The sequence below is a fragment of the Thunnus thynnus genome, chromosome 17 (assembly GCF_963924715.1).
Source record: "Thunnus thynnus chromosome 17, fThuThy2.1, whole genome shotgun sequence".
Taxonomy (NCBI): Eukaryota; Metazoa; Chordata; class Actinopteri; order Scombriformes; family Scombridae; genus Thunnus; species Thunnus thynnus.
Window position 1 is genome coordinate 11214097 of NC_089533.1, and position 15145 is coordinate 11229241.

Genomic DNA, 15145 nt, shown 5'->3' on the forward strand with positions numbered 1-15145 from the left:
TATCACTCCTTTATGGAAATTTCTGAATGCAACCATCCAATGAAAAAGAGGAAAATTCAGTGGCATTCAGAATGAAGAACCATAAAAATGTCATTGTGTGTGTCACAAACCTTTGCAGAACAATAAAAGGAACATTAAGTGAAATTCATTCAACTATGTCTGACTGCAATCTAAAATTAATTATTGGAGATAAGAAAAGCCTCACTGTAAAAGGATTTTTCATTCTTTACTAAATGTCAAACTGCTTCAGATCACTTCCATAAATGCCTCCTCTGTCCCCCTGCTGGTGGACGACAGAATGTGTAGGCTGGCAAATTTTATCCTCTTGGCTTCTTTAGATTAAGTGTTTTCTTGGTTGTATGTGTACACATAAACATGTGTATACAGTACCAGTCACAAGTTTGGACACACTTTCTCATTCAAGTGAATAGGGAGGTCCAAACTTTTGACTGGTGCTGTATGTACATACACAGTTATTGTTTGTATATCATTATGGGGTGAGCGTTTGAAATTTCTGTGCTGCTGTGCTGGAGGTACAGCACCCGATAGAGGCTGTTCATCTAGTTCTAGTCCTCTTTGGATAATTGATGAAGACATTCTGTAAAAAGGAAAGAAAAAAAACTCCCTGTGCTAAAACAGTGCAGACTGTTCTAGTAAGCCAGTTGATGTTGCAGAGTTGTCATTCATATTTTGTTGTCTTGTCACCTGAGCATGTAGTTGACAGACAAAGTAGCAGCAATGCACTCTGTCTATCTATATGTAGATATGTAGATACTGCAAAGGTATGTATGGATGTGAGCATGTTTATGTGTTTGCGTTTAGGTGTGTACTTACAGTGGGGCCATCAATGCCTGGTAGTCCCTGCATGCCTTGTTTCCCCTGGGGACCCTGTACAGGACAGACAGAATCATGAATCCTGGTGCTGAGCTTCAGATATGATATAACATCTCAACTCATCCCTAGGAGACCACATTTCCCACTTTGTTGCTTCTCTACCAAACATACTGTATTTATGGCTAAGTCCACTTTTTATTTCTTTTATCAGTCTGGCCTCATGATGTGAACCGTGCAAGGCCGTCCCTAGTGTCTGTTATGCCTGTGTGTGTTTCTTTGGTATTGATTTCCTGTCTAGCTCTGTCTTGTCTGAATGGGAGCCAGAAGTGGCTGGGTTGTACTGTCCTGCTCAGTTGGCCTCCCATGGGTATGTGATGACAAGGATCACAAGGTCACAGCTTTAATTCTGAAATTAAGAGAGAGACATGCTACCTACCTTCTCTCCTGGCAATCCAATGGGACCCTGGGAACCAGGCAAACCCTGAACCAGAACAAAGCATCAATCAGGTTAAGTGTCACAAGACTGGGAGAAGGCTGGGAGTTGAGGTTTTGCTTGAGTATGTGTGTATGTATGGTATGACATGTGTGTATGTAAGAATCATGAACAGTAAGTGCTGATGTCTTTGTGTGAACTAGGGGTTGGATGGGGTGTTGGCATGCTGGAAAACATGATTAACTCATGACTGTAATGTCTCTGACGACATTTTACGCCATTTTGTTGCAGTGGGGTGATACCTTGTAACTTAAAACAGGACAGTTTTAGTGCTAGTACAGTACCTGTACTCCTGGATTTCCCTGTTGACCTGGGGGCCCTATTTCTCCAGATGGACCCTGAGAACAGGAAACACTGGTGGTCACACACTCTGTCTACACATGATCTTTGTCATGAGCTCATCATCACATGACCGGTTAACAGGTTCATTAGAAGGGCACACTAAAACACTGTGGCTGATGTTTCTGTAGCTGACATCACTTTCAAAATCCACACCATGTTCATTTGTCTGTATCTCTTTTAACATACATCATAGTCATAAGTGGTATGTAATGGTAGTTATAGGGATGAGGTATGAACATAGAAGGACTGACCAGGTTGCCCTTTGACCCTTGTACTCCATCAGTTCCAATGATACCCTGACAAAAATGCACACACACAAGATGTTAGAAAATAATGGATGAAATGTCAAAATTTGATTGAAAGAGACACAGTTCAATAGCTTCCTTGTTTATCTTTAGTGGCATATTGACGATTCCATGAACTAGAGGAGCTTTTATAGAGTTGAAAAGACTGAATAGCTCTGATTTTGTAATCAAGGCAATGTTGACTTACCGGTTGGCCAGGTGGGCCAGGTGGCCCCCTTGGCCCAACAAGACCCCGAGGACCCTGGAGACAAAACACAGCAAATAGTCAGCAGCTAACCTGCATTCACGATGAGATGGAGTGAGTGTGGAATACTAAATCATAAATCAGAGCTAAGAGGAGAAAGAGAGTGAAAAACAGGGAGAGACAAGTGATATGTTTTTGTGTGTATGTGTGTGTGTGTATTTGTGTGTGTGTGTGTGTGTGTGTGTGTGTGTGTGTGTGTGTGTGTGTGTGTGTGTGTACGTCCGTGCATGTAGTTTTGTATGTGATAGCAACAGAGACTGTGCTAGCCTGTGTTTGCGCAAGTGTTTGTGTGCTCTGTTTTTGTCAGCCTCCCTCTTTGTAGGCTGGCCAAGCCACCTGTTCCAAAGCCACATCTGTGATCTCCTGGGAAGTGATTGATATGGAAATATAATCATTCAGGCCAGGATTTTATCTCTTCCCTCTCCGACTCTCTCTTTTTCCTCTCTCCATTCCTCTTATCTCGTTCACCACCAACCAAATTTCTGTCTCGCGTTTGTCTCTCGCTGTCTCACTTTTCCTGTCACTTCCTTTCTCTCATCAAAACAGCCAACTCCTCTCCTTTCCTGTGTCTTTGTAATTTAACACAGCTCTCCTAACATGTCTTATGGAACTCTATTTCTTCCTGCACTGGGTGATCCATTTGGAAGGACAGAACCCTGCTGAGCCCAAACCTCACCTACTGTGAGAAAGATAGAGTGTGAGTCATAACCAATCAACCAGTGTTCACTGCAGAGATACACTGAGAAAATGACAGCATCTTCACCAGAGCTCTTAAAATCTTTGTGGCCTCACATTGATACAAAGATTGAAAGTTACTTTTTAGGTAGAATCTCTGTGACAGAATTTGAATATACTGGCATGCTATGCTATTGTATATTTTTGTGTTTAAGCTGCATGCCTTCAAGCGACTTTATCTCTCTTAATGCAAGGGTGAACATTGCATTACTAAGGTTTGACCAGCCTAGTTTTTACAGTTGTTGTATACTATTGTGCTGTGCTTCTGTTATGTATGTACATATACACTAAGAGTACATTTTGTATTTGTGTATATTCTGCAAGATTCTGACTGAAATTTCTGCTCTAGCTGAAATACAGTGATCTCATACAATCCCCACAGGATTTGTTTTGGAAATCCGTTGCTTCTGTGGTTCTGCACTAAGAAAAAAGTTTAGCATAGACATCTAGTGTAGATATCTGCTATATTAAATATTTTAATATAGTGACATATTTTACATGAAATAAAGGTGTGCTGTGATATCTGTGTCTAAATGTGTGTTTGTGTGAGCTTACTATAAGTGTCTTCTCTGGAGAGTTGCCACCTTGCCATGGTGGAGAAGCTTGTGTGTACCAAATATCCCAAGAGCAATGCCGTCTGGAGCTTAGCTCCTGTTAGGGTCACCCTTGGCAGTAAGGTTGAGGGGGAGGTACCAGACAAAGCACAACTCAAGAGAGATGTCAACAGCAGAGCAGGCGGAGGATGGTGTCCAACAAACAAGAGGATTGCTACAATGTCTGTGAAGGTGGAGGAAGGCTGCAGCAGGGGGAGACCTACAGTTGCCATGGAGTCCATGCCATTGGTTGCAGGTCTGTCTCTGTCAAGGATTGTTTGGTGGCTGTCTGTGCACCATTCTCTTCACGTCACGCACAGGCATTCACCTGTAGGGGATAACTCAACTGCACACCCCAATCCCAAGCCCTGTGGCAATCAGCAAGTGGCAACTGGAGCAGAGCCAGGAAGTCTGGAAGCTCCTAATCACAAACTGGCACACAGGCGGTGGGTGAAGTTGAGTCGCTGGATTCTCAGACTGAGGCAGCAGAATTCTTTGGTGCTTTCACCCATGACTGAGCAGCCCTTTTCAGGGTCCGCACTGCTCACCCCAGAATAGGAGGGGACTAGAAAAGGTCCCCTAAAAATCGTCTGCCTCACCAACTTCCTGGCTGAATTATTGCATCCAGTGGGATCTCCTCTATGCGGTCAGAAATGTTCTCCATCAGCCCCCACCAGACATCTCTGCACCCCCGCCAACAATAACAATTGACAGTGTAAGCCTTGAAAATATGGACCAGTTCCCCCACCTTGGAAGTCACCTCTCCTCAAGGACAGACATCGACAGTGAGATACATTGCATCTGCTGTGCCAGTGGGGCTTCGTAAACTTCCGTTGAAGAGTCTGAAAACTCTGACCTGCTTGCAAAGACCAAGCTGCTGGTCTACAAGGCAGTTATCTTGCCCACACCTTTATATGGTGCAGAGACCAGGATTACCTACAGTAGGCATATAGGAGCCCTGGAGCCCTACCAATAGACATGCCTGCGAAACAAATTTTCAGTATTAGCTGGAAAGAGAGGCATATTCACATCAGTGTTCTTGAGGAATCAAACATCATCACATCACAAACATTGCCACCACCATCTTTAAACACCAGCTGAGATGGACAGGCCATGTAATAGTAATTTTTGACATATGCCTCCCAAAACAGGTCCTCTACTCAGAACTAAATGCTGGCCAACAAGCACCTGGAGGTCAGAAAAAGCGTTTAAAAAAATGTTTCTCAAAGAATTCCACATAAACAGCTCTAACTGGGAAGACCTTGCTCAAAACAGAACATGAACAAGCCACATTCCATTAAGATGATCTCCGACAGGCTGCAGCAGCAAAGAAAGGATAGAGTCCACATCAAAAAGGCTCTGCCACATTCCACTCCAGTACCTCACATCAATGCCCACACTGCAAGAAAGTTTGTGGCTCCAGAATTGGTCTCCTCAGCCATTTGAAGACCGATAATAAGGACCCCCCAGGAGGACCATCATACTCAACTTCGAATGATTGCCGATGACTATAAGTGTGCATGTACAAGTAGGTGTGTGTGTGTTCGAGAGCGAAAGACAGAGAGGGAACATCACTTACAGGTTCACCTGGTTGACCTCTTGGCCCCACAGGTCCATCAGATCCCTAAAATAACAAAGAAAGAAACAGATTCTACATATAAATCTCATGCACCTCTCTAAGTCAGCCTCAGGCATGGATACATTTATATCCCCAGAGACATAATCTGTGAAAATAGCTCATTAAAGAAATTCACTGCCTGACAGATAAGGCTCAACTATCTTCGAGCAAAGACTAATAGACTGCTCTCTCAAACTTCACCCGCCTGCCTGCATGAATTGATACCATCTTGACAGAGCTTCTATCTTTCATATTTTCAATTCTATGTCAGGGATGCATTGCATTGCTTTCATGTCATTTGCAAACCTTGATACTGAATGAGCTCAGTCCAGCATAGCAGAATTAAAAATTCAGGAGTTTATGACTTAATTTCAGTAAAGCCTGCTTTGATCTGTGGTGCTTTACCATCTAAATGGTTTATAGAATTGATTCATTGATCTGGAAAAGATTTCCCCTTTAAACTTGCGTGATGGAAAATTAGGAAAAACAAGGCACTGCTGCAGGATATATGTTTTCTGTTTGTTTCAAGTAATTTTTGGAAAGTACCATGCACTCACCTTTTCTCCTGACTCTCCAACAGGCCCATAAGGACCAGGCTTTCCTCTGTCCCCCTACAAGATAAAAGCATTAGCCACAACCCTCAAGACATTTAAGACTGTTCTGTTTATAGCAGAGGAGCTCGAGCAGATGCTTTTTAGTGTACACTGTCATCACAGAAATCACAGCAATCATCGTGATCGTAATATGCAAATAAACATCTGCCATATGATGTGTGAGGTATTCATGCATGCTGTGGTACTGTTGCATGTTAGTGTCTGAATAACTAAATAAATACAGTGACAATTTCAAGTTACCAAATCTGACTCACTCTGTGTCCCTTGTTTCCTGGGAGACCTGGCAGGCCGTCAAAACCCCTGTCACCCTGAGAAGTAATAGAGAAGCAAGTGCATTAAAGCCTGAAACACACACACATACGGTAATGTGTAAACATTAGCAGAATTGTACCGAAAGTCTCCCCTGGCAGAGCCTCCCATCTGCTCTGAGTGTGTGTCGGGGAGAGGGAGCTTTCAGATTAGCTGTAGGTCTGCTAAAATGCTGCTTTGACTGATAAAGACTCTGCTGTTCTGTCAGACCCGGCATCAGGGGAGCCTGATTTATTTAGTAAGCTCTTCCTGCAGCTGTTAGGTATTGAGTTGCCTCGTTGTCAATACATATTATAAGCTGTGGGCTGCTAGATACCTAAAGGCTTACACTTGCAAGTGGAGATTTAGAGTGGAGTTTGTTATCGTACAAGACCTTGCTGCCTAAACACATGTGGGATTGTTCTGTGCATGGAAACGTGGAACTGAATTCAAGGAAACTTAACACCAAACATCAGTAATATGTTCTGACAACTGGCAATGTAGCATTCACACAAATATCAACCTCAACTAGTATCCAAATATGCAGAAAGGACATTAATCCTTTGCTGGAACAAATATTCTCTAGGTTGTTGGTGCAGCTCAATTAGATGAGATTATCACTACTGCAATGCAGTACCGTGAGATCTCAAGGAGCTTACCTTAGAGCCTGTTTCACCTGGTGCTCCACGACCTCCGTCCCTTCCTGCGTGCCCCTAACAGATACACAATCCAGTTAAAATAGGTTCTAGAGTGCACCAGGCAGAGTATGCTTTTAACACAAGATGCTGAGGTTTCCAGTTAGGAAACCAGCAATGCTCAAGATATCTCACCCTCTTTCCCAGCTTTCCATTAATTCCTGGAGGGCCTGGCATTCCACGTGGTCCCTATATGAGGAAGGAGAGCAAGATAAATGGAAAATGGTGTAAAGAGGAAGGCAAGAAGACAAAAGGAACTTAATAGTGTGATAAAGAAAAACAGTGGTATGATAGGAGCTAGTAGTGAAGTAAATATAATGTCTAATCTTACAGTAGGGCCACTGTCTCCGCTGTCTCCTTTGAGCCCAGTGGGGCCTGGAACACCCTGTGAAATAGAAACAAAAACTTATTAAAGCATGACAAGATGCACAGGAGCGATTCAAACCTTCTCTCAAATTTAACACCAAACAAACAAAATATGAATGAGCAAACAACAAATCATCTTAAAACTGTTCATTTTTGCAGCCCTACGGCGATTTCTTTCATAAATGGGAGCAGATTTTAAAAGCGATTTGATCATACTGAGCATGAAGAGTGGTGAGGTTAGGATGGGAAGGAGAGAATAGAGCTTGTGTCTGGGTGGACAGAATGTGAAGTTGAGGTTAAAGGTCGCAGGAGCCCTTGAGGTACAATGCATATTTGGTCAAGGTCAGAGGAGTGCCTTACCACTGGGCCTGGTCGCCCTGTAAGACCCATTGGACCTGGAGGTCCTTTCATTGACAGCTGGAAGAAAAACACAACTGGATGGTTCATGTACGCTGCACAAGGTACCTTTTAATATGCAATGAATTGCTACTCATATAGCGTAAATTAAAATGATGTCTCTGATGTTATAATATGGCATTATGATCACAAGGCACAGGTTTCTGTGAAGTTTACCTGGGCCTGTTGCAGAATAGCTTGTGCTTGTGCCTCCTGGGGAGACACCACTGGTCCCTTCTGGGAATCACCTCCATACTGGAACTGGAAGCAATGAAAAGGAGGAGTCAGTTCCCACTGCAGGACTCCCAAAATGTAAATGAAGTTCAATCAAACAGCCCCCCCTTGTGGTCATGCCATGACACCACATTGTCAGAGGGTGTGCTCTGTGTGTGTTTGTATGTGTGAGGCATGCGTGAGTGTGTTTTAAAGTCTTACAGGTAGCATCAACAGGGTTCCCGGAGGACCTGGAATCCCATCGACCCCAGCAAGACCAGGACGTCCTGGAGGACCCTTAAAAGAGACAACAGGAAAGGGGATAAACATCTGCTACTGTGTGTGTATATGTGTGTGTGTGTGTGTGTGCGTTAGACAGAGAGAGAGAAAGAGATAGAGAGAGTCTAAAAAGAGAGACAAAAACATCCCTGCAATCTAATCTAATCACTGTAAAAACAACCTTTGTTCCATTTCCACAAGGAATATCTTATGCACTACTTTATTTTCTCTTTACAGTCTAAATATCCATCGTACAAAGTCATTTCATGCAGCATTGATTTATAAAGATTGTGTTGATCAGATTATTGTTAAACTATCCTAACTAGTATTCAAATTGATAAGACACATTTCCCTACCATATTTGTTAATGAATGAACTGTACCATTCCTGGTACTGCCTTTTGTCAAATAAATGACAAATAACTGAAGCAGAAGTGGAATTGTGTCTAGTTATCCATTGGAAGAAATCTTTATTTGTTTTTAAAATATATTATATAATAACACAGAATATAACTAAATGAGTTGTCATGATTAATTATTGTAATCCATCCAGCAGGCGTATGATTTTCTACCAGCAGCATAAATTGTGTACAGTATGTATTACACAATGCCATAAAGACATGAGCCAATTCATATGTGTCAATCACTGGTGCACAGCCTAAAGTGTGTTAAACAGTCTCATGCTGCAGTGTGAACAAAGACAGAGCTCTTTCTATGCCTTCTATTCCTTCAAATGTAAAACTTACGATACCTGTGTTTCAAGACCTGGAGGCCATTACTGCTTTTAAATTTTACCATACAAAAGAGATCCTGTATTAAAACATGTATTTGATAAGTCAATTGTGCAAAAGTGGATAGTAGGGGAAAGCCACCATTGTTGCATCTCTTCTGATTTCATCTAAGTAAATAAAATATAGGCTTGTTTAATGAACATGAACTGTAAATAGCTATGGGAAGTGTGTATAGGGACTGAATGTGATGTGCTTGTAAGCCATTGGGGATCCACACGGAAATAAACTGTTTACAGAGCAAAATGATAAAAAACATAATCTACTGAGATAAGACATCTATCAGTGTGTGTGTGTGTGTGTGTGTGTGTGTGTGTGTGTGTGTGTTCCATTGTGATGATTAATAGACAAATACACTTATTTGAGCAATCACACATAAACAGAATAAGAAAATTAGGTCAAACATGTGTGAGTCAGTGTCCCTCCCTGAAGTCCAGCAGGTTCAGTTCAGTGAACCAGGTCATTGTGATCCCATGGACATATGTCCCTAGGGTGAAGCAGTCAAACTGAGGTCAAATCAACCCACTGGACTTTCTACCAATGACTCAAGGTCCTCCCCTCACCACACTCACCATTTCACCAGGATCTCCCCTGGGTCCTGGAGGGCCTGTTGGTCCAGCTGGTCCAGTGAGCCCCTGTGAAGGAAACATTTGCAGCTCTCAAATAACCATTTATAAAGAACAATGCAATATTGTAGTTTCAATGAAATCCCGATCTTCTACACCATAGTCTAATCCTCCAAATGCTTGTCAATAATTGCTTTTTATTTCTCTATGTAGTTTGGAATCAAAGCCTCATTATTTTTACTTCTCAGTGATGATGCACTTTTAGTAGTCAATTCATGGTGTGTTAGTTGATGTACACAAAAATATTACCAAGCTATCTGTCACAAAGCGTCATTGTGTAAAGCAACATACTGCATAACAGTGGTATATTTTTGGGTGTAACCTCTGAAAACCTTGTTTTCTTTCCCCCAAAGACATCACAGATGCATCCTGATAGCTACTATAAAATTCTCAACATTTTGCACCACAACACATCTGGACAGTCCCAGCTTGTGTTACATTATGCAACATCCTGATTCAAATGGTAATACGTACAATTACAGAGACAAGATGTGGTCAAACAATTTTGTTTTGTTTTCAGGCAGTGAATATGCTCACCTCTGGCCCTGGTAGACCTGGGGGTCCTTCTACTAATGTACCCTAGAAACAAGCACAGATAGAGCTGAATGTACAATTGAAGAGTATGAACTCACTCCCATACTCATAACTAAAGCTACTAGACTATTCATTAAATGCCTCTGGCAGCTCACCGGTTCAATAATAGCTGGCTCTCCCTTCTGGCCTTTCTCTGCTCTGAGGCTAGCCTGAGGAGGAGAAACAGATGAGCAGATGTGGATTGTTAGAATCACTTGACACGGGCAATTGAAGGCATGACCACTCACTTGATGTATATGAGCTCACTTTGAGATTTACCTCTCCATCCCACGTCTCTGCTCTTTCCCGCTCCGCAAAGTTATAGCTGTTCTCATATAATTCATACTCTTCGTACTCTGACATTGTGTCATTCTTGTAATCTTCATATTCAAGAATCTGTTAAGGAATGAAAAACTCCATTAGTGACAAGTGTAGTGAATACCAAAATAACCTCACTGTTGTTTCTGTGCCAATGTGGAGACATTTCTTTTATTGCATTTGCATTTAACCTACCTCATATTCAGTAACATTCGGGCCCACTGTTACCGTGGAAACTGTGAGATCATCATGGAGGTCTCCATAAAGGTCATCTCCATACTCCTCCATTACTGGATTCTTCACTGACTTATCCTCCTGCAGGCCAACATAAGGGCTTCAATGAGTCATATCAAAGCTCAACCAGAAGACTCTGAGCACTTATCATTAGTGCACAGTGCCTCCGAGTCAGGGCACAGTTTCAATTGTACAATATACATGTTGGCAAAACAGGTGGATTTTTGTGAATGTGTTGATTATCCAGGATACAGGTTGACAGGTGTGCAGTTAATTACAATACTGGAGCGCAATTAGCTGATGGACTACATCAGATTCATGTGGCAGCATAGCAGAGACTGCAACAGCAACAGAAACAGCGTGAGCATGAAAAATTAGTTTACTTGGCAAATTAGCAAATAATAAACATGAAGGAGACATACAGAAACATCCCTTGTTTGTTACTGTGGGAAGTTAAAAGTTGATTCAATGATTTAATTATGTACAGCCATTATGGCATATTCATATTAGTATGTGCGGAATAATTTAAAGGATTAGATGGTCTCTGAGCACAATATTCACCTTGAATGAACTGTAAACCCAATATTGATTCCATACATTTGCATATAGGAAAATTTATACTGTATGTACCATGCATACCATAAAGCATGGTATGCATGGTACTGCATGTTCTACAAAAAAAAAAAAAAAGACACACACAGACAGAAGGCATATTCAGTAGTGAGATCAGTAGAGATTGATTTCTCATTTAAGATGCATTCTCCATGTTTTCTGGTAGGGATGTAGAAGAGATGATGATTAGGATGGTGATGGTTAGTGGTGGTGGCGGTGGTAAGCAACTTGAGAGGGAAAAGGTGCTCTCTATGGTTAGAAGGTATTAAGGGAGTGATCGGTTAGAACTGCAAATGAAGGGATGAGGTGGGGTCGTAGGGCATCTACAGGTTAACTTGTCTACCTCCTTAGTGACCTTTGATTCAGGCAATGCACTGGGTACCACAGTGGGGGCCTCAGTTGTGGAGTCCGGTTCGTGTGTGGGCATCTCCATGAGGGTCTTGTCGAAGACTTCAGTGGGAATGACAGTTTCAAGGGTGCTCTTAAAGTCTGGCAACTTAGTGGGCTGAAAAGGTTCTTGGGATAGATACTCAGGAAGCGTTGTGGACACTCTGAGGAAGCCATCCTCAAGACCCTCCTCTTCACGTTTCTTCTTTCGGGATCCCTTCTTGCCCTTGCCCTTGCCCTTGCCTTTGCGTTTGCCTTTGCCCTTAGAGCCCTTGTCCCTCTTCTTTTTGTTCTTCTTGCCTTTTCTGTCCTCTTTGGATTGCTCTTTTGGTTCTCCTGGCTGGTCACTCTGCATCAAGGCATCAGACTTCTTTTTATGAAAAAGGGGAATACAATATGAAGGCACAGGTGGAGGATGGAGACAAAACAAACACTGTTGTGAATAAAAACACAATATAGGAAATAGCAAGGAACAGGAGAGTGACACAAGGCATGCAGGCCTGCCACGCCCTTATAGGGTCAGAGACCTACTGTGATTCCCACTGAGCTGGTAAGAACCAAACAAACAGGAAATAAGAAGGAACAAACAAACAGTCACTGTTGTTTTCTCTTAGGCAAAGCAGAAGACATATTGTATTTGCCTTTGTGGTCAGAGGTCACCCTGTCTATGATTCCACAGAGGTGCTAATTCTCATGTGCTCTGGCAAGTGGCAAATATGTGTTGTGTCATCCACCAGAGTGATGTCCATTGCATGTCAGTGACATGAATGGACTCTGCCTGAAAACAATGCTAAAGGCCCTGTCTGTGAAAGACATCAGTGACGTGATTTAGATCCACTTGTAAACAAGGTTGTTGTGTAAAGGAGATATGATGGGAAATAGGTCAGTGGGGTGACAGATGTTGACGTGCTCTGGATTCCGAGCTTATTGCTCAGCTGTAGCTCCGTAAAAGCCAACTGGATGAGTATCAAAATGGCCTCACACTTTATTATTGAACCATCCCTGGAGCATTATCAATGCCGGGTGCAGAGTTGAGTACAGACACACGTGCACTCACATAAGTGTGCATGTGACATACACATAAGCAAATAGACACATAAGTAAGACATTAACGTGTATTATTGTATAACTGCGTATTCCTTGAAACCCAGCCACACACACATGTGCATCTCTCAGCCTCTCTTCCTCTGCCTCCTTATCTCTCTCTTTCACACACCACTAAATAAATATACAGTAATTCATATCCATGATTGATTACATTTTTTTTGCAAGCCTTGAGGAGGGGAAGAGTTATTATATCGCATATGAGTTATAGGCTCCTGGCTCTATGTATGTGTGTGTGTCTTGCCAGAGGAACACCTGACCTAAAGAATGCTCCACTGCTGGCTGCATTTGAAAGAAGACACATCTACTTTGACTGATGGCCTATTCTGTCTTAATCTCTCAAATCTCTTTTTGCAAACACTCAGTACATTTGCACTATACTCAAACCTCTTCTTGGCTGGGGCTGTGGTCTGCTTGTAAATCATATGATCAAGAGTTTCTGGGACACATAGCTCTATTGATAGCCATGCTTGTTCTCCTTTTACTGAAACGAGGGTCTCTGCAAGCCCACTCTAGCAGCCAGAAGGACGTGATAATGTTTCAGCATGAGTGCCAGAGGAAGAAGCTCCTCATATTGCTTCAACCTTATTATAAAACACATGGCCTCTAATAAGGAAATGTGGAAAACACAACTAAACTATAACAAAAAAGAATAAATATATCCTGTCCTTTGTGTTCCAATAAAAATACAAGCCATGGCTATGCAATATGCATAGGTTTTTCAAGTAGGCATTGCCTCCTGTTGGTGGCAGTACTGACCTCCTGCAGGTCCAGGGCTTGGCTGTTGTAGGGCAAAGCAGAGTCACAGTCTGGTATGTAGTTTACACAGTAGTCGGCAGCAGCCTGGGGGTCATCCTGAATCAGTAGTTGCTGAATATCCCCCTGAAATAAACCAGAAAGCAGACAGAAAGGTAGATAAGTGTCATGTTATAAGGGCTGGCATACAGGAGAAGTGGAATCATCTCAGTGACAGAAACACACAGTAGCTGTTAGTGCACAGTGTAGATATTCAATGCAATCATCCCAAGAATCAACCTGTAACAATACACAACAACACCACAGACATGATGAGAACAACAAAACTGGCTGCATACCTAGATGTAATGCAAAGGGAAACATGGTTGTATAATCAAAGTGCCACTGCAATTGCTACTGACTGTTGCTTCTCTTAACTCCAGGAGGGGCCTGATTGTGTACACAAAACAGTCAAATAGCTCTCTCTCTCACCACCGCTGTCAGGACCTTTCACTTCCCGTCCTGCCCTGGAGGCGTAGCCAGTGTGTATACACAAACATGCACAGAGACAGCCCTACTGGACCCTGCAGCACTAAGCCCAGAGCCTCTGTTGGATTTAATGGCCTTATACTCAACATCACTCTGTCCACATAAGCCTCATATTATTACATAGTGCTTTGGAGTGCTGCAATGACTCGAATAATTGATTCATCAATCAAAAGAAAATGTGTTGATTCACAGTCATTTATCAAGTAAAATACCAAACACAATACTTTAAAAATGCTTGTCTCTGTTACATAACTTTAATAGTTTGATTATATGATTCCTAAATACAATTGACATATTAATATTGAAGGTTAAGAAAACAATACTAACACAACAATTTTGGCTAAAATAAATTTTGATGGGCATTTGTCATTTTTTTAATATTTCATAGGTTCAAAAACAAATACAAATCCAAAAGATTAATTGATGGTAAAAACAACTGAGCTGCAAGGCACCCTCTTTCTGACGCACAAGTCAGAAAGTAATTCAATATGAACAACATGCAGGCAGTCCCATGGCGGAGTGTTTGACAAGGTTTAGATTGCATTAGCGATACAAATCTATGTAACTGACAGGCCATTGCAAACATATTGCTGGGTGAAATGTTATCCAGGGACAGCTGGGCAGCCATTTGTGATAAATTAAGTCAGATTAACTGCTTGATGTTGTGGTAATTATAGTCCCATTGTAATCTCTTTAATTAGGATTTAGCGGCCAGAGGTGAAATAAATCAAAACATATCGCCTCTCTGTTACCCGCCATCAGCTCATATATCTTCTAATACAGCTCAAATCATGCATTATCAGCAATGCATGTCCATGTGAGCCCTGAGTCTTGATCACCATACACAAAACTGTAAACCTACGGTAGAAATGACTGTTGAAACAGTCATTTGTGCTTTAATACACCAAACATGAAAGGTTATCCACTTATCCTTTTTTCTTCCCATTTTGGCCAAAAGCCAGTGTCAAGCAAAGGAAATTATTGCACTCTCTCTCTCTAAGGTGAGAGAGAGTTAGAGAGAAAGCAACAGGGAGCTAATCCAATCTAATCCAATCTCAATTTGAGATCAAAGGCAACACTTTCACAGAGAAGTGTTCCTATTTTTCTTGCCTAGCAGGGTTTCTCTCCTCTAGAAACACACAGTGAGTTAAGTGTTGCCCAAAATCATGTGCGCTCCAACGTTCCCCATTTAGTACAGGGAAAGA

General features: G+C 42.0%; 1 protein-coding gene across 3 annotated transcripts in view; it reads right to left on the reverse strand.

Moving 5' to 3' along the window:
* The window catches only part of col5a3a (collagen, type V, alpha 3a), a 50382-nt gene that overhangs the window by 19809 nt on the left and 15428 nt on the right, over window positions 1–15145 (reverse strand). Inside the window, exons 5-25 of one of the 3 annotated variants that reach the window (XM_067616029.1) lie at window positions 13416–13538; window positions 11509–11922; window positions 10515–10634; window positions 10281–10397; window positions 10118–10171; window positions 9966–10007; window positions 9375–9437; window positions 7959–8033; window positions 7701–7784; window positions 7488–7544; window positions 7093–7146; window positions 6897–6950; window positions 6726–6779; window positions 6033–6086; window positions 5722–5775; window positions 5126–5170; window positions 2162–2215; window positions 1921–1965; window positions 1612–1665; window positions 1271–1315; window positions 835–888 (exon numbers count right to left, since the gene is read on the reverse strand). In XM_067616029.1, the coding sequence (XP_067472130.1) occupies window positions 835–888; window positions 1271–1315; window positions 1612–1665; window positions 1921–1965; window positions 2162–2215; window positions 5126–5170; window positions 5722–5775; window positions 6033–6086; window positions 6726–6779; window positions 6897–6950; window positions 7093–7146; window positions 7488–7544; window positions 7701–7784; window positions 7959–8033; window positions 9375–9437; window positions 9966–10007; window positions 10118–10171; window positions 10281–10397; window positions 10515–10634; window positions 11509–11922; window positions 13416–13538 (1716 nt within the window). Of the gene's footprint in view, window positions 1–834; window positions 889–1270; window positions 1316–1611; window positions 1666–1920; window positions 1966–2161; window positions 2216–5125; window positions 5171–5721; window positions 5776–6032; window positions 6087–6725; window positions 6780–6896; window positions 6951–7092; window positions 7147–7487; window positions 7545–7700; window positions 7785–7958; window positions 8034–9374; window positions 9438–9965; window positions 10008–10117; window positions 10172–10268; window positions 10398–10514; window positions 10635–11508; window positions 11923–13415; window positions 13539–15145 lie in introns of all 3 variants that reach the window. The other 2 variants (XM_067616028.1, XM_067616030.1) reach the window with 2 other exon arrangements.